The sequence below is a fragment of the Physeter macrocephalus genome, chromosome 11 (assembly GCF_002837175.3).
Source record: "Physeter macrocephalus isolate SW-GA chromosome 11, ASM283717v5, whole genome shotgun sequence".
Taxonomy (NCBI): Eukaryota; Metazoa; Chordata; class Mammalia; order Artiodactyla; family Physeteridae; genus Physeter; species Physeter macrocephalus.
This window is the reverse complement of record NC_041224.1, coordinates 67,641,319-67,659,703: the sequence shown is the minus strand read 5'-3', so window position 1 is coordinate 67,659,703 and position 18,385 is coordinate 67,641,319. Positions and strand designations below refer to the sequence as shown.

General features: G+C 57.7%; 1 protein-coding gene across 1 annotated transcript in view; it reads left to right on the top strand.

The window, feature by feature from the left end:
- PSTPIP1 (proline-serine-threonine phosphatase interacting protein 1) overlaps positions 1–18,385 on the top strand; it is a 42,644-nt gene that overhangs the window by 15,856 nt on the left and 8,403 nt on the right. Inside the window, exons 2-7 of the mRNA XM_007119223.1 lie at positions 5,506–5,606; positions 5,976–6,050; positions 13,889–13,923; positions 14,164–14,270; positions 17,005–17,067; positions 17,689–17,787. Coding sequence (XP_007119285.1) covers positions 5,506–5,606; positions 5,976–6,050; positions 13,889–13,923; positions 14,164–14,270; positions 17,005–17,067; positions 17,689–17,787 — 480 coding nt within the window. The remainder of the gene's footprint in view (positions 1–5,505; positions 5,607–5,975; positions 6,051–13,888; positions 13,924–14,163; positions 14,271–17,004; positions 17,068–17,688; positions 17,788–18,385) is intronic.

Sequence of the window (18,385 nt, the reverse complement as noted above, 5' to 3'; positions counted from 1 at the left end):
ATATCTATATATAGAGAGAGAGAGAGAGAGAGAGAGAGCGCCTACCAACCCAAGAGCACGTCAGTTATTAGTAAGGTTTTTGACAAGCATGGCTAGCATTTTACAGAATGGTTTCTGAACTTGGTTAGGGTGCAAGCAGGAAACTTAATGTTTTTCTTTCCACCTTCCAAAGCCACTGGTAGCTCTCCCTTCCTCTACCCTGGGCACGTGTTAGAGCATTTCTAGTCCTTTTCAGGTCTAACTCCCTCCAGTTCCACCACATATCAAAATCTCCCTCTTGTTCACTTGAAAGCTTCCCAGTCTCCCCACTTGGCCTGTGATTGGAAGCCGATGTGGGGACAGAGAACGGGTCGTCTCTGCACTCGCTGTGTTCTGCCACCTCCACTGCCTGCTGCTTTTGTGTCTCCACAGATGGCGTGGGGCGCGGGCTTGGAAGCTTTAAAGGGGTGAAGTGTCTCATTTCCCTGGTGCTGCCGTAGCTGGTGCGGTGGGTAGCAGACTCACGCAGGTTAGCTCTTCCTCTCCTGGCTGCCTCGGCGGGTTCTTTGGTGACCTGGCGTATCCCGCTCCGTCCCCTGCAGCTGTCCACATCCGACCCCTTCCAGCTGCTCCCCACCGTCCACTCCACGCAGCTTCTTTCAGGGGCTCTCCCCTCGCTGCCAGGCATTTCTCATCGGCAGAGGCTTACTACCGGCAGCTCTTCCCAGACACCTTCCCGGCCTCCACTTGGTGCCCAGGAAACACATGGTGCCAGTTCCCAACTGCTCCCTCCCCAGGCCTCACTCCCCTCAGGCAGCTCCAGCCCACCCCAGACTTCAGACTTCTCTAGGTAAGATGCAGCCATGGTTGCCATGGCTTCCAAAAGCCAGCAGACAGACAGCAGCCTCCCTGCTGGAAGGGCAATTAAAGGTCACTTCCTCTCCCTAAACCTGTTTCACAGTCAGGAGGCCCCAGAGAGGGCAAGGGACTTTATTAAGACTACCCAGCTTCTTCCTGGCAGATCAGAGCTGGTACCAAAACCCAGGCCTCTCCCTCTAAGGTTAGAGGTTTAGCTGTCCTCTGAAGGACTTTATATTCTGGAATTCCACGTAAGGGAACATTTGAAAAGGCTTCTGCAGCCTTTTAAATGGACCCTCTGGTGGGGGAGGGTGTGTGGTAGGGAAATAACTTGTTTCTTCCAGCCTGGCGCATCTGGGTTCTGTCTGGTGGGGGGGTGAGAGGCAGGCAGGGACAGGGTAGGGCATGGGGAGCTACCGCTTGCTGAACAGCCACTGAGCCTGGGGTTTTGCAGAGAGGCGAGGGAACGAGCCAAGATCTGGTCTGGGAGAGCTGGGTTCAAATCCCTGCTGTGCCCTCAGGGCCCCTGAGCAGATTAGGTAACCTTTCTGGGTTCCATTTTTCTCATCTGTAAAATGGGGGTAATCCCGGCTCAGGGCAACCTCTGACCTTGCTTTTACTATTCTCATCTGTGTACATTATTTCACTGGCTTCTCAGATCAAACCTAGGTGGTGGAAACAATTAGGCTTCTTTTTACAAGGAGGGAAGTAGAGACTGAGAATGACCAGGACCACAGGGTGGGGTGTGAACCCGTATCTGGTCTGCTGAACTCTGTCCAATCTCTCAGGCCAGGCCCGGGTCCCCTCCCTGACTGGGCGGCCAATCTGCCCTGATAGGGCTGTGCCCTAGAGGGTGGGCTGTCAGGGCCAGGAGAGGTTGGCCTCTGCCCTCACTTCCTCCATGAGGAAACCAGGTCCCGAGAAGGGAAGTGTCTTGCTTGGCACCCTGGTCTCTGTGGCCTAGCCCATGCAGCCACCAAGAATTGTATGGGTGTAAAAAGGAGGAAGTGGCAGTGTGTACAAAGGCTAGCTCTCTACCCACCCAGTGGGGGCATGGCAGGGCTGGGGCCAGCTGGCAGGCCTGGACCGTGGCTCACAGCCAGAGCCACCCAGAGAAGGGAGCAGGTGGGCCGTCCCTGAGCAAAACCCAGTACCCAGGCCTCCCACACGCTGCCTTCAGGCTGAAGTAGGACTGTGCTTCCTCCTGCCGGAGTTGTCCTGAGCACCTCCTCCTGCAGCCCCGATCTGACCCCTCTATGGGGAAACGGAGGCCCAGAATGGCCACACAGTGAGGGTGGCAAGGCCTGGGGTCCCACATCTGGCTTGAGGGAGGTCTCCCAAAAGAGGGGACCGCACCTGCCTGCCACCTGGCGCCCTCCCCTGGGGTGGATCGCCCTAGTGCCACATGGTGAGGGCGGGGCCTCCGGCTGCTTGATGGCTCTCAGCAGCTCGTCTGCAGAGCCAGCACGGCCCTTCTCCAGGGCAGCGTTCCTCTGACCCAGCCTGGGCACAGAGCTGGCCTCTGTGAATCCATGGTAACTGAATGACAGACCGAAACACAGCTTTGGTTTGAGGCAGAGAGAATTTGGGAAATCATTTTCAAAAGTTTTTTTTTTTTAATCATTTTTTGATGTTTCAAAATGTAAAAGAGTTGCTGGACTGTCTATTGAATGACTGATGTCGGTACGTGAATTTGGGGACAAGCTGACCTGGGTTCACATCCCAGATTCGGATCTTTACCAGCTCAGGGACCTTGGGCAGTCACTTCCCCTCTTTTCCTCCTCATCACCGTCCTTACCTCCCTGGGTGTGTGGTGTTTTCAATAAGAAAACAGCTGTGATATTCTTGGTATGGTGCGTGGTTAAGTGGACTCAATAAATAGCAATTTCTCAGAGGGCAAGGCCACAGGCAGGTCTCAGGTGACAGAGGCTGCAGGTAGACAGAAGGAGATGGGAGGCCCTGCCTTCTGGTAGCTTCTGCACTGTGGAAATGGCAGCCTGAGACTGTCCACAAGGGCCCTGAAAGGGATCCCTGGACACCTAGAGGGTGGAGCTGGGTAGGTACAGGGAGGAAAGGCCAGGATGGGCCCCCTGGAGGAGGTGACTCTGGTGCTGGGCCTTAGACAGTAAGCCTGCAGGACTGACTGATTAACTGATTGAATGATTGGTTAGTTCGTTTCCTCAGCAGCTTCCTGAGCCCCGCTGTGCCCAGCTCTGAGCCATGAATCAGAAGCCCTGGAGGAAGAGGCAGTGGTGGGGTGGAGGAGGGGTACAGGCTGGCAAGGAGCAGGCCCCAGGGAGTCAGGCACTTCCTTGGAACAGTCTAGTCACTTGTGACGGTGGCTCACTTGGCCAAAGCCCCTGCCAGCACCAGCATGCTCTAAGCAGGGGCTGGACCAGACTCTCAAGCCTGTAGTGCTTTGGGGACTTGAGCTCCTGAGGACCCAGCCTGCAGGACCCCTCTGCCTGCCACCTCCTCCAGAATGGCCAATGTAGGTTTGCTTTTGCTTCTCTTTCCACTCTGGGGGTCTCAGTAAGGACAGTGGGGTTTCCCTGGGGAGTGGGAGCTGGGCATGGGGCTGGGAGGGAAGAGCAGAGAGTCCGCTGCAGGGCTGGGCTTGGTCAGCGTCTCCCTGCTCAGGCCCCCCTCTCCAGAGGCATCAGGGAGCAACAGCAGGTGCCCTGCAAGTCCAAATCCTTGTCCTGCCACCGCCTGTAGGACCTCAGGCAGGTCCTTCCCTTCTCTGGGCCTCAGTTTCCCCAAGGACTGAGGGGGGGACTGGACAAGATGCTTCCCAGTTCTGGTGGTCTATGGAATTTGGCCCTGAATACTGGTGTCCAGCTCAGAGTGACCCTCTTGGAGGGGGAGGGCAGATCCATTTTCCTCCCTGGCTGCCACATGCTTTAGTCCTGGGGGTCCGGAGGGAGGACAAAGGCTGAGGGGCAGGAAGCTGTGGTCTGCTGCCTGGTTAGTAGGCAAGTGGCCCATGAAAGCTACAGAAATGGAAGCCTGGTGCACACCAGCCTGGACATTGCAGTGGACAGGCCTGCAGGGGTTGGGGGGTTGACTTCCTCCTGCTGGGGTTCTGAGTAGTCAGCCAAGGCCCAGGCCCGCTGCTTGTCACCCAGTGGGCAGCTGAACCTGGGTCTCAGGAATTTCTAGTGCTGCTTATGGAGGAGGGTGTGAGCTTGGGATCCTAACCATCCTACAGGCCTGCAGATTCCATTATTCTGAGTTTGCTGAAGGTGGGCTGGGCCTGGCACAGGGCCATCTGGAGCAATTTGTGGCATCTCTGCCCTTCTCTACCACGTCTGATTCTCCTTAGACCTTGAAGAAAAACACCCTCTCCTCAAGTACTACCTCCCGCCCCCAACTTCCTACACCAGCAGCTCAGAACCCACTCCAGGGGTGAGAGTCAGATCAACAGCAGGACAGGTGGCAGAGAGGCAGCTGTGTCCTGAGAATTCTCCAAGATGGCCCTCTCCCCACCATCCTGGCTAAGAGGCGGACCTAGGGTGTGCTGGGTGTCCTGGGGTGCTAGGTGTGTCCTAAGTGTGTGCTAGGATGTGCCCTAGCCCTGACCCTGAAGGCCCACCTCAGCAGATGGGTGCAGGAGCCCGGCGTGGCATTCGGTACACAGTGATGATCAGGGAACAGCAACTGCTCTTGTCTCTGCAGAGGCTGTAGAGTGCAGGGGGGTGAAGGGCACGGACCCGAATAAGACAGCCTGGGTTCAATGCCACACCTGCTGCTTTCAATCTGTGTCACCCTGGGTGCACTTCACCCATCTGTGCCTCAGTTTTCTCACTTGGACCCCTGAGATAAGAGGGTAATTGAGAAGGTGACAGGAGTGAGCAGTGTCGGGCACCCCATAAGGCTGTCATCACGGAGCCTTGGTGGGGACCCTTCCCCCGGCTGTCTTAGATTAGAGTTGCTGTGTCCTGACTATGAGCTCTGATCCACAAGGGGCTCACCTACACCTGGTACCTCCACAGATGGGGGACCTACCGTGTGCCTGTGTGAAGCTGTTACCAACCAGCGTTCTTGGCTTCCTTAATCAATAGAAATTGATCAGAGGCCAGACAAGAAATTCAGGCAAGGCTTTATCGAGGCCCCTGCTGCAGCAGGGGGGAGCGAGAACAAACAACAGGTTCCCCTGTTTGCCTGCTCGCTCAAGGGGGGAGAACTTGTTCTTTATACGGGGTGAGGGTAGGGGTGTGTCCAGGGGTCGGGCTGGAGGGGTGGCTTAGGTGGTGTGCCCACCCCTTAGCTGGTGTTGTGTGCAAAGAGCTTTTGCTCCCCCAGCTCTTCAGAAGTGGCAGTTGAGGTTTTTTGGGTCTTTTGTGTCTTTTGGTCCAGAATTTGCCCCAAATGCACATGCAAGCCGTTATCTTTAGTCCCATATAATTTCTTTGCATTTTGTAGCTTGAGGAGAGGTGTGTCCAGGTGCCAGCACTGCAGCACTGCAGCAAAGGGGCCCAGGTCCCAGCCTGTCTCAAAGCCAGGTCCTGAATCCCAAGAGCTCGTTCTTGGATAGGGCTGAGGGGGGCAGACGGGCAGGCCAGGCTGGAGGAGGTCAGCAGGGTCCTCACCAGGCTGCAGTCTGCGTTCCCCCGACCCACACAGCCCGGCTGCGGCCCTCACATGTCCCTCTGTCCTGTGTTCCAGTGCAGGGACTTCACGGCCCACACGGGCTACGAGGTGCTGCTGCAGCGGCTGCTGGATGGCAGGAAGACGTGCAAGGATGTGGAGGAGCTGCTGAGGCAGAGGTGAGCCCCTCCCCCCAGCCCCTGGGAAGTGGCTGAGCCCCCATCCCAGCCGAGCTAACGGCTGGGCCCCCCTCCCCCCCACCCACCACGCTCTAAGAAGTCAGGAGCGCGACTCTCCTGTTTGTTCTGACCTGGGCCTCCCCAAAGTGGGCAAATAATCTGATGTTCCTCCAGACGTCCTTGAATTTAGCCAGCACTTATTTAGACGAAGGGCTGGAGGCTTAACCTTCTCAAGGAGGAGCCCGCCGGCCAGCCGACCCCCAGAGGCTGAGCGGTTGGACCGTCAGGTCCTCTTGCCGCCGCTAGCGGAGTCTGAGCCACGGGCGGCGGAAGCGTAGGAGACGCAGCGCCCATGGGTTGTCATTGCAGGGCCCAAGCAGAGGAACGGTATGGGAAGGACCTGGTGCAGATCGCCCGGAAGGCCGGCGGCCAGACAGAGATCAAGTAAGAGGGCCCCTCCTGCTTCGCCAGGCACTTCCCACAGGGTTTAGGGCTTCCCCGTGTGGGGTGGACTGGGGAGCGCCGGCGAGGGTCTGGATGGCTCCCAGGGTAGGGTGCCTGGAGGGCATCTCTCTTGGGAGTCGGGCATTCTGGGCGAGGTCAGGTTCTGCGTGTGGGAAGAAAGCCAGCAGTCTGAGCACCAAGGAGGCCCTGGGCAGGGGGTGAGGTCATCTGTCCTCAGGTGCCTGCAGCACAGCCTGCACCCTCTGGGCGGCCTCCATCCAAGTCCTGAGAGCCCTGAGGGGAGGTGACAGGACCCCACTGGCTGCCCGAGACCCCGCAGCATTGGCTCGGCTCAGGCTTCCAGGAGGGACTGTGTGGCCACAGGCGGGGGTGCCAGCTCCTCACCCATTAGCCCTGGACCTTGGTGGGGGGATCACTGACACTCTGTGCCTCCGTTTCCTCATCAGTGAGCACATGACAGTACAACCTTCCTCAGAGGAATATGTGAGTCCAGGGCTGGCTCAGGCCTGGCTGGGAGGGGAGGCAGTAAAGGCGCTTGCTGCTGTGAAGCCTCTGGGCCTCTCTGGCCCTGGGGCCTGGGCCTCTGAGTGAGGACTGTCAGGTGGGGACTCAGATGGAGAGAGAGTGACGATTTGAGGGCAGCTAAGGAGAACTTTCTAACAGTGGAGCGGAAGGGCTGCCTCGGGATGTGTGGACTCTCCCTGCTGCGTGAGGACCAAGCCAGGCTGAGGGGCAGACAGGACCCTGGACTCCAATCCTGGTAGGGCTCTGATGAGACCTTCTCCTCCTACCTCGGAGCCGCAAGACCTCACCCAGCCTGCGGCTGCCATAGCAACCCCTGCCCCTGCTCCCACAGGGGTCAGGCCTGTGAGCGTCTGACTCTGCCCAAGGAAAGTGGCCCTGGACCCCGTCAGCGGCAAAGCCCGGAACCGGGTCCCCTCGTTTGAGTGTCTGAATAAACAACACACTCTAAGTCTCCTAAAGACATAGGCAAGCCTGGCTGGTCCCTGCTTCCAACTTGGAGTCAGGGAAAACTTAGGGAGGGCTAGAGGAAGGTTGAAAAGTAGTGTGAGCCAGGGGAGATGAATGCTCAAGGCACAAGGGTCCTGCGTTGGACCACGAAGTGTGAACAGCAGCTTCAGGAGTACGAATGCAGGAGCCCTAGTCCCCGCTTGACCTTTGTGAGCTGTGTGACTGTGAGCAAGTCACTTAACCTCTCTGAATTGGGTTCTCATCTGTCCACTCCAGTGGGCTGTTGAGCAGATAAAGATGGCAGGGCCGAGGCTGAATACCGGCTGAGTGCAGAGGAGGGCTCAGGACATGGTGAGGAATGAATGGAAGTCTGTGGGGACCTTCTTTGTCTTCCAGGCAGGGGCTGGAATCGAGGGAGCATGACCCAGGGGGAGTCCCTGCCCACCTCCTGCCCTCCCAGACCTGCTGGAAAAGGAGAACTTTCCCAACAAGAGAGGAGACCTCCTGGGGGAAGTGGAGAGGGTGCTCCAGGCAGGGCCACAGTGGGAGGTCAGGCTGGAGGTGGACTGCGTGAGGCACACTCAGGGGGCTGTGAGTCACAGGGGACTTAAAATAAGTAAGGAGAAGCCACCAATGAAGAGAATAAAGTGGGAATGGAGCCAGGTAGGCAGTGGGAAGGGTGGAGAGGTGCACAGAAGTGGCCAGGGCGAGGCTGTGGGCAGCCCTGATTCCCTGCGTGGTTATAAGAAGCCGAGTGGGTCAAGGTCTGCCCTGCCCTATATGCTGTGTGACCCTGAGACGGTCACTCCCCCTCTCTGAGCCCTGGGTCCTCAGCTGTGAAAGGGGACAATCACTCCCAAGAGTTGCTCTGGACAGTCACAATGGCAAGCAGAGAGCGCCAAGCCACAGCGATGCTCGATAAACAGCAGGGGTCTTTACGATCTCATGGGCCCCTCCATAAGTAAGATAAATTGGGGTCACCCGGTTTAGTTTAACACTGAGGAGCCTGCCTGGCCAGCCTAGACCATTTCCTCTGAGGCCCAGCCCCTCCCTGGCCCTGGCCCTGTCCCTAGAGGCACAGCTTCCATCCAAGGTGGAAGCGCCAGGGTGGGGCCCCAGGCCAGGGAAGGGAGGAGAGTCAGGGTCCACCTTGCTGTCTACCAAGGAGGAGCTGGTGCCTGGGCTGAGAGGGCCAGGCCCTAAGGCTCAGCCTAACCAGTAGAAGGAGAGGCAGGAACAAAACCCACAGGGGGGGCTTCCCTGGTGGCGCATTGGTTGAGAGTCCGCCTGCCGATGCAGGGGACACGGGTTCGTGCCCCGGTCCGGGAAGATCCCACGTGCCGCGGAGCGGCTGGGCCCGTGAGCCATGGCCGCTGGGCCTGTGCGTCCGGAGCCTGTGCTCCGCAGCGGGAGAGGCCACAGCAGTGAGAGGCCCGCGTACCGCAAAAAAAAAAAAAACAAAACAAAACAAAAAAAAAACCCACAGGGGCCCCACTGCACAGCCACACGGGTTCCAGAGCAGGCTGGGAGCAGTGCATGCATACCAGCACTGCCCCGAGTTCCCCATCGAGCTGGGGTAGCCAGAGGAGCAGGGCAGAGCAGGGGGCACCTCCTGGGAGAGGTGGAGAGGAAGGGAAGGCACCTTCCTGACAGAGGACCGGCACGGACAAAGGCTGGAGGTAGGAAAGCTCAGGGCACACGTTCAGAACCAGAGAGTCAGGAGGCAGGAGTCAGACCATCCCAGCTCACCTGCTGCTTCCCGTAGGGCTGTGCCCCTTGCAGCTCCCAGCTCAGCTGACTATGCACAGTAGGTACTTAACAATTATTGCTGTTGATCCACAAGGTGTGTACTAGGGTTGGTGACACCATTAAGTCATTCCTTTCTTTAACTGTGGGCCAAGCATCCATCATCCATCCAAGCATGTGTGGAGCACCTACTATGTGCCATGCCCTAGGCTGAGTTGGGTGGGGGATTCCGAATTTGTAAAATAAGGGGCCTCACTGTTCTGAAGCCAGGGTCTAGCACACTGAGGGTAACTTCACTCTCGTCCCCAGTCCTTTGCATCAGAACATCACTCCAAGGGCCCTCTCATGCCCCACCTCCTCCAGCAAGCTCTCCCAGACACTCTGGCCTTGCCTGATTGTCAGGGTCTTGGCTTAGACCAGGTTGCCCCATCCCACACCAACGTGGAGGACTCTCTGTGGGTAGGGTGAGTGGCAACCATGACAACATGGGTCGCTTCCTTGTCACCGTGGAGACTTGTGGGGTTGGCACCTGGCAAAGCTGGCCTGGCCGCTCCGTGTGGGGACTGGCAGCTCATCCTCCAGGGCCCGTCTCCTGGTCAGGGGGAGCCCCCTGCCTCCCCATGGCCAAGGCCCCTGTGTCCCATGGGATGCTCATTCTCAGCCCCTGGAAGGGTGGGAGGAGGGCTGGGGGTGCATAGGCTGGATGGGGCGAACGAGGAGGACAAAAGCCAAGGGGTGAAGTGACCCCAGAAATAGCCCAGCGAGAGCTGAGAGGGTGGAGCAGGCCGGCCTCCCCACCCCTGCTGCCTGAAATAGAGCATTTCTGTGTCATCCCCTGACCTCAGACTGGTCAGAAGGCCGGAGACTCAGCCACACATATTAAAACGAGGTTACTCCCACCTTCAAGTGATTTTTAGCGTTCTCCTCCTTCACACATTAACTCAGCAAAAGCATCTGCTGGGCAGTGGCAATGGAGGACACACAAATACCTGGTCCCCAACTCAAGGGATCCCCACAAGCCCTTTCAATGCATCTTAAAGGAGCGCTAGGTGGGTGCAGGGGGCTTATCCATAACATCTAAACCACACATCCAGCCCTTACAGAAAGTTCACCTTGACTCTCCTTCCAACCTTGGGGCCTTTGCTCTGGCTGTTACCCTCATTTCTCCCCTGCGAGGTCTATAGCTGAAATACCATCTCCCCCAGAAAGCTGTCACCTCCTACCCCTCTTGTTCATCCTGCGCCACGTAGGGTGCTGAGTGCCACAAGCTGCAGAAGCTGCATGGGGCAGGGGTTCAGGAAATAAAGGGGAATTGAGGCAGCGCTGGGGGCAGCTTCCTGCGAGCCCCTTTGCAGTAACCGCGAGCTATCTGAGTCCTCACACCCTCTCGTCCCTGCTTCACCCCCACTTGTCACAGCCTAAAACGCTGTGTTTTCCTGTCAAAAGAGAGGGGTTTTTTTCATGATCACTCTTCCTCTGAGCTCAGAGCATGAAGGTATCCCTGAGGATATTGGAGGGAGAGAGGCGGGCCCGGTTCCCATCAGGGCTCCTCTGAGGTCAGCTCACTCAGGCCCAGCCTCCAGCAAGGGGAGCAAGAGGCCCATCTCCTGTGAGCTGGGAGGCAGGAGCCTCCTGGCTGGCAGGTGCGCAGGGGGTGGAATGGCAAAGCGGGGACCACGAGATGGTGCGTGTCACATGGTGGTACAGAAGGAGACATTTACACTGGAAAGTCAGACTGTTTGGAACAGAATTCCAGGCTGAGTGTCCTGAGAGCCGGGTTGAAAAGGGCAAATGGGATGAGTTACACACGAAGACACTGGTGGCTGATAACAGGGGTCAGAGGCCTGCAAGGGGTCCCCATCCTTGACATGTGATGGAGACACAGTCAAGGAGAGCTCTGGGAAATCTTGGTCATGGTTTCCCTGAGTGGTTTGGAGTTGAGAAAGGCCTTAGAACTTATCACTCTGGGCTGTAATCCTAGGGACAATGGGGAGGAGAACCAGGCCATTGCCGCTGTTCAGCGGCCTCACAGTTCAGTGCTGTGACAGACACTCAAGGTATCAAACCAAGATGACAATAGGAACAAGTGCTCCGAAGGGACAGAAGAGGAATCCAGGCAAAGATGCTGCACATAGGGAACTAGCATGTGCAAAGGCCCTGTGCAAGAAGGAACATGGCATATAGAAGGAACTGGTAGGGGGCCAAAGAACAGGGATAACAGGTGAGAAGTGAAGCTGGAGGGTTGGAGGTGATGGGGCAGGGGCTAGGGTGGTGGCAGTGAGAGGTGGACAGATAGGAGATTTGGGAAGTGAAAAAGAAGGTAACAGAGGGGGAGGAGGGTGGAGCCAAGGGCGGCTCGTAGGTTTCTGGTGTGCATAACCTGGTAGACGGTGGTGCCTTTGCTGAGAAGGGAGCCCTGCAGGAGGAGCAGGTTTGTAGGGCGATGAGTCCAGTTTCGGACACTCTGAGTTTGAGGTGTCTGTGAGATGTGAAGTCTAAACGGAGGTGAGGACCAGGCAGTGGGTGTGCAAGCCCCAGCCTGTGGGAGGGGTCTGGGCAGGGTGTGGTCATGTTGTGGGTCATGATGGAGCATGGAGAAGTGACCATACTGGACCTAGAGAGGCTCTAACCATGGACGGGGAGACTGAGGCAGGAGATGAGTGTGTAAGAAGGAGGTGTAACCACTGGCAAGGTGTCAATTCTGTCAGAGAAGGGGGTCACCATGGCAATCGCCCCTTCCTTCCTCTGTAAGAAGCAGAAGGCTCCAGCTCTCTCCACTAGTGCGGCCACGCTCAGTTTCTTTACCTCTCTGACCTTTGTTTTTCTCATCTGTAAAATGCGGATAATGATGGTACCCTCCCTTCCTGGCAGAGGTGTGAGGATTACATAATTGAGGCCAGCATTTGAACGTACATGAGCAGCACCTGGAGATTTGTTAAAACACAGTGTGCTGGGCCCCTCTTCCAAGCTTCTGCTTCAGGAGGACTGGGGTGGAGCCTGAAATCTGCGTTTCTAACAAACTCCCAGGTGATGCTGCTGCTGCTGCTGGTCTGCTGCTCCTCCATGGCCTCAGTTTCCCTAACTGTCCCCATGGGAGGAGGGAGCCCCCCTGTGAAGCCTGCCTTGCAAGGATTGTGGGGAAATGCAGGCGGGTGGGCAGGGCTGTCTCACTGGGTGTCATGTGGCCATATGGCCACCAGTGGGCGGGAGCGCTGCTCCGCAGAGAGGCTGGATGGGCTGCAGCAGGATGCGGCCAGGATCCTCTCCGCTGCCTGTGTGTGACCCCAGCAGGCCTGGCCACACTCGGGCCTCAGTTTCCCTATCGGCCTCGACTGACTGTGGCTCCTCAAGCATCCTGGTGAGGCGGGAGTTAAGGGGCCATAAACACAGGCAGAGAATTTTACCCTTGAGATAGATAAGCCTCACTTCAGGGCCAATCTGCAACCTCCACACACTGTCTCTGTGCACTTGGAGTCTTGGTACCCACAGGGCTGCAGGGAGTGGGGGGGGAAAGGAGCCCAATCTATGGGGCTGCCTCAAGGGGACCCTCTACCTGAAGGCAAATCCAGTGGGGGTTTCTGATAAGAGGGGGGATGCAGTAAGCTCTTAGGTGGGGTATTTTGGAGCTACAGCTCTGGTCAGGTTAAGAGGCCTGGGGGACCCCCAGGTCAGGGTGTGCAGTAGTGGGCTCAGGGGAGGGTGGCACAACAGCAACCCTTGTAAAGCATCTGCTTTGCACCAGCTCAGAAGTGCTTTATACATATACATTCATTTAATCCTCATAACCATTCTGTTTGTGCTATTATCCCCATTTTACAGAAGGGGAAACTGAGGCACAGAGAGTGCCCAAGGTCATACAGAGAGTGAGTGGCAGAGCTTGGATTGAACTCAGGCCATCTGGCTCCAGGGTCTGCTTCTAACACACCTGGGAGTCCAGAGCAGGAAGCCCCTACCCAGGTTCCTAGCCTGGGATTCCAAGTCACCTCCCTCCTCTGACAGGAGGGGGAGCTCACCCCTCTGAGAGGCCCCTGCCCCTGAGAGCTGATGGGCTGGGGAGAGGCACTTTACCATCAGTCCTGCTCTGACCCGAGGACCACTCGTGGTGCCCCTTACCCATCAGCAGCAGACAAGACTGGGCCCTGAGTGGGCTCCGACATCTTTGCTCTGATCTCAACTCCGTTTGTAGCTCTGGGAGACAGCCCCCTGGCAGGACTGCCAGATAAAATATAGAATGCCCTGTTAAATTTCAGATAGACAACAAATATTTTTAAAATTTAAGTGTGTTCCAAATATTACATGGGGCATGTTGACATTCAAAAACTATTTGTTGTTTATCTGAAATTTGAACTTAACTGGGTGACCTGTATTTTTATTTGCTCCATCTGGCAACCCTACCCTTGGGCATCACCCCCTCACACCTCCTATGCCCAGCCAGCCCCTTCCCTTTCTCCTTGGTGCCCTCTCTGGAGTGGGCAGTGTCTGCATGTCTGCTTCAGACTGGCCACCTGGTGCCTCCTGACTCCTCCTACTGGGTTTTCTCAGGCACCCCAAGCTTAGTGAACCCTAAAGTAACTCCCCATTTTCCCTCCTGGGCCCCTCTCAGAGGTGTCACCACCATCCACCCAGCCACCTAGCCAGGGACCAGGGAGCCCCTCAGTTTCTCGCTGTCCTCACCTGTACCTCCTATTCATCCTGTCCTAAGGCCCCTACATCTCTCCCCTCCATTACCTCTGCCCTGCTTGTCCCCCTCTTCCCCCACAGCTCCCTCCAAAATGTCCTCAGGCCACCTGCCAGGTCTGAACCCCACCCTCTCCTGCTTCGAGGGAGGGTCCTGAAAATGTGCAGAAGCCAAGAGCATTCTGCCACAGTGGGAGGTTTGATTGCTTTTTAACTTCCAAAGCGAGAGCTTTGCATTCCAGAAATCCCAGCTTGAGTTCTGAGCAGATGGTCATGGTCTGGCTAGAGGGTCCCCAGGGTCTAGGTCAGTGTGTGTGAGTGAGCCAGGGCCCTCCCACCAAAATAAAAGTCCCCAGGCCCAGCCAGGACTTCAGGTTCCCCTGCACTGTCCTCCTGCTGACCGTGGTCTTTCTGTTTTGCAGCTCCCTGAGGGCCTCCTTTGACTCTCTGAAGCAGCGTAAGTCCCACCCGCTCCCCACACCAGGCTGCGGGGTGACAGGACCTTCTGGGAACACCAGATCCCGCACCGGTGGGGATGGATGGATGCCGGCCCAGAGTCAAGGCTGGTGGAGGACTTGGGGGTGACAGAGATGAGCTGTGGGGTTGGGGTGGGCTGGCCCAGGCAGGGGCGAATATGTGAGTGGCTGGGGCCCACCAGGTCTGACACCGGGGACCACTGTCCTTACTCCACCCCCAGAAATGGAGAACGTGGGTAGCGCCCACATCCAGCTGGCCCTGGCCCTGCGTGAGGAGTTGCGGAGCCTGGAGGAGTTTCGTGAGAGGCAGAAGGAGCAGAGGAGGAAGGTAGGGCGCGGGGATGGGCCTCGAGTGGGGTAAGGGCGCGGGGATGGGCCCCAAGGCGCGGGGATGGGCCCCAAGCGGGGTAAGGGGGCGGGGATGGGCCCCAAGCGGGGTAAGGGCGTGGGGATGGGCCCCGAGCGGGGTAAGGGTGCGGGGATGGGCCCCGAGCGGGGTAAGGGTGCGGGGATGGGCCCCGAGCGGGCAGTGGCTGTTGTCGCTGTGGAGGCAGTAGGGGACGGGCTCTCCCGATGGGCAGCACCCCAGGCTTGCGGGTGATGGCGATTTGAAGGAGGAGAGGGGGGTGTGGACAGACGCCTGGTACTGGGACCAGGGCCCGGCTCTCGGGCCTGAAAGCCCCACTGGGGGGTCTTCCCCCTGAGCTGTCTCAGGCCAGGAAGAGGGAAAGACCTTGGTCTTTTTTTTTTTTTTTTTTTGTGGTATGCGGGCCTTCCTCTGCTGTGGCCTCTCCCGTTGCGGGGCACAGGCTCCGGACGCGCAGGCTCAGCGGCCATGGCTCACGGGCCCAGCCGCTCCGCGGCATGTGGGATCCTCCCAGACCGGGGCGCGAACCCGGTTCCCCTGCATCGGCAGGCGGACGCGCAACCGCTGCGCCACCAGGGAAGCCCCTAGACCTTGGTCTTTTTGATCATCCTACTACAGCAAGCTATAGATAGTCCATGACAGCTTGGGGGTATCCAAAGGAGGCAACCTAAGTTGGGGAGTCACCAGAAACTTGTCCTGAGCCCAAGGATCAGGGCTGTTTACCTGGGAGAAAGGAAGACTTGGGGGTCAGTCACTGCAGCCACTCTGCAGGGCTGCCTGAGGCTGAGGGGGACAGACAGAGCTTGTGGGGAGAGTGGGGGCTGCCAAGCCTATCTCAGCATCCAAAGGTACTGTTCACCCATCTGTAGGCTGTGGCTGTCCCTAGATGGAGGGATTGCATGGAGAGGAAGTGAGGTCCCCATCATGGGAGGTATACAAACAGAGGCTGGAGGCTACTTGTCAGGGAAGCTGCAGAGGTTGGATGGGAGGTGGGCTTGGTGACCCCTGTGTCCCAGGGCCCCCTCCCAAGCCTGAGACTCTCTGACTGGCTGAGCACATGGCCCTCTGGGAAGGCAGGTATGGACACATGATCAGCCTCTCAGGGCCTTAGTGATGAGCGTGGTGCCTTGGACAGGGTGGGAGAGGCCAGGGCACAGGAGCACTTCTTGCTTGGAGAGGAAGCATCATTGTAAACTGTCCAAAGAACTGAAAATGGAAAATTCCACACAACTGAGCTGTGAAGGAAAAGAAGGCAACAGTTCATGGCTGGGGCCAGGCTGGGACTGGGTGTCCTGGCCAAGCCACTCACCCTCTCTGCGCCTCAGTTTCCCTCTTGTGGGATGGGACACTCATGTCCACCTCCCAAGCTTTGGGGGACCCAGCCCAGAACTAGGCCCCTTGCAGTCTTCACAGGCAGGGTGCTGGCTCCGATTAATAGCTCTGGCCACAGAAATTTAGTGTGGCTGTACTCCCTGTCTGTCCATCTGGCCAGCTGGAGCCTCAGGCTTTCAGGATTCTAAATTTGGGCTCCTGATCAGACAATGGGTCCTCCAAGCCAGCCCCAGAAGTTGGCCCAGCCTTAAGGAGCTGCAGCAGGCGACCTCTCTGAGCTGGGACTTGCTTGCAGAGCATCTACTGTGACAGTGAGGCCCCAGGATGGCTGTTTTGAGCTTTCCTGTGGCCAGTGGGGCTGTGATGTCTGAAAAAGCTGTTCTGGACAGAGGGACAGTTCCACGGTGTGATCAGGGCTCCCACAAGTGAAGGACAGCCGTGATGTAGTGTGCGGGGAAGGCTGCCTGGGTGTGTGTGCACACATGTGTGCATGTATGGACGTGGGTGTGCACCCAGGAGAACGTGAGTACACCTCTGCACACCTGTAAGCATGTGCATGTGTTACAGTGTGTGTGTGTGTGTGTGCGTGTGTGTGACCAGGTGGCTTCTTGAGGTCTCCCCGCTGGCACCGGCCCCACTGAGATCCCAGGCACAAACCGGCTCCAGCCCCAACACGAGAGGTGTTTCATTTCTAATTATCCTTATAGCCAATCTCTGTCCAGGCCGAGTTCCATCCTCTCCATCTGTACAAGGAGCCTGGGAGACGAGGTGGAGGTGCAGGGGCCCCGTGTGCACCAGCGTGTGACCATGACCAAGTCTGGGGTGTGTACACAGGGCCCATGGCTGTGTGTGGCAGACATGGGAGGGTGTGCGTATGTGTACTTGTGAGTGGTGTCTGAGGTTGCTCTGTGAAGGCCTTGTGTATGCAAGGGGGAGCGTGGGGGCCTGTTAACGTTTACTTCTGTGTGTGTGTGTAACTGTGTGCGTGTGTGTGCCAGCGTGTGTACATGGGGTATGATGGCTTTGAGTGGGTACAGAGGCTTGTGAGTGAAGGACAGTGTGCGTGTGTGTGCGCATGTGCACGTAGGTAGGTTGGGTATTCCCGGGCTAGAGACCAAGTCCTGGCTGGGGTCTGCAGGGAGAGGATACACCGTGTGTATCCATGCCCCAGGCTCCTCTACCTTTCTGTTCTGAGCAGTAGTTGTGAAAGAGCAGGCTGAGGGAGAGGGAGGGCATCTTGTCACCACCCCCTTCAGAGCCAGGAAGGGATGCTGGGCCTCATCCCAAGGACACCCCGTCCTCTTGGCCTAAGGGAGTGTCCTGAGGCCACGGCCCCAAGCTCAGAGCCTCATGTCCCCTGCAGTATGAGGCCATCATGGACCGTGTCCAGAAGAGCAAGCTGTTGCTCCACAAGAAGGCCATGGAGGTGAGTGCAAGGGTCTTAGGCCTGGAGGGGTGGCAGGGGTCAGGGTGTGGATCCCAGGAGCCCTGGACTGGGCACCTGGGACAGGGCTTGCCAGCAACAGGCACAGTGGCCTGTCAGGTTCTTGGTGTTGCACTTGCTCCCAGGGTGCCATGCAGATTGGCCCAGGCCCTGACCTTGGGGGGCTCCTGACTGATGGGCAAGCAGCCAGTCCCAGACAGTGGTCTACAGGGTCATCCAGGCTGTCAGCTGGGGACTCCAGGGGCAGAGGGAGAAGGGACCCCTGAGCTGTGTCTCCTAGTTCACTGAGTAAGGAGAAAAATAGCTCCACCACGTGTGCGGAGGCTGGCATCGTGATGATGCATGGCATTTTCAGGGCCCTGCTGGCGGTTTGATGTGACCACACCTCTGAAGTGGCCGGGGCTGCGGGCAGGGCTACATTGTCCCCACTGGGAAGGGGCCTGGGAACAAGACTCCCTTCTCCATCTCCATTCTGGATCCCCAAATCCCTGTCCCTGGTGAGGAGGCCCCCAACCCATCCACAGCCCCCAACAGGGAGAAGGGAGGCTGGGCTCAGGAGCCTCACTCTGGGGCCCCCAAGTCACGCCCTTCCACACCCCCCAGTCCAAGAAGACATATGAGCAGAAGTGCCGAGATGCAGATGACGCCGAGCAGGCCTTCGAGCGCATTAGCACCAATGGTCAACAGAAGCAGGTGGAGAAGGTGCGTGGAGCCACTGAGGCCATGCGGTGTCACAGGGCTGGGGCAGGGTGGGGAGGGAGGGAAGGGGTGCCACAGACACTCCAAGGCAAGGTCTGCATCTGGGATATCCTGGCTGCTCACCTCGCTCTGAACCTTCATCCCTCCGTCTATGAAATGGGTTTCCTAGAATCTCACGGTCTGGATAGACAGAGTCAGCTTGATCCCCTTTGCCATCTCCAGGCTGCTCCCAAGGACCCATTCCTCAGAGCAGGCCCACTGCAGCCCAGGCCCAGAGCTCACAGGGCAATGAGAGCAGATGCTAACCCTCACACAACCCTTTGGAGAAGGGCTCAGTAGGCCCATGTCACAGAGAGGAAACAGGCCCAGAGATGGTAAGTGACTTGTTCAAGGTCTGAGGGCCAGGCAGAAATGGAGAAAGGACCCAAATCCAGGTTGTCCAGAACCCAAGCTCTTGACTGCTCTGGCCTCTTGGCCAGGGTGGGAGTGTCAGAGATGCCAGGGCTCAAGAACACATTTTGGGGCTTCCCTGGTGGCGCAGTGGTTGAGAGTCCGCCTGCCGATGCAGGGGACACGGGTTCGTGCCCTGGTCCAGGAAGAT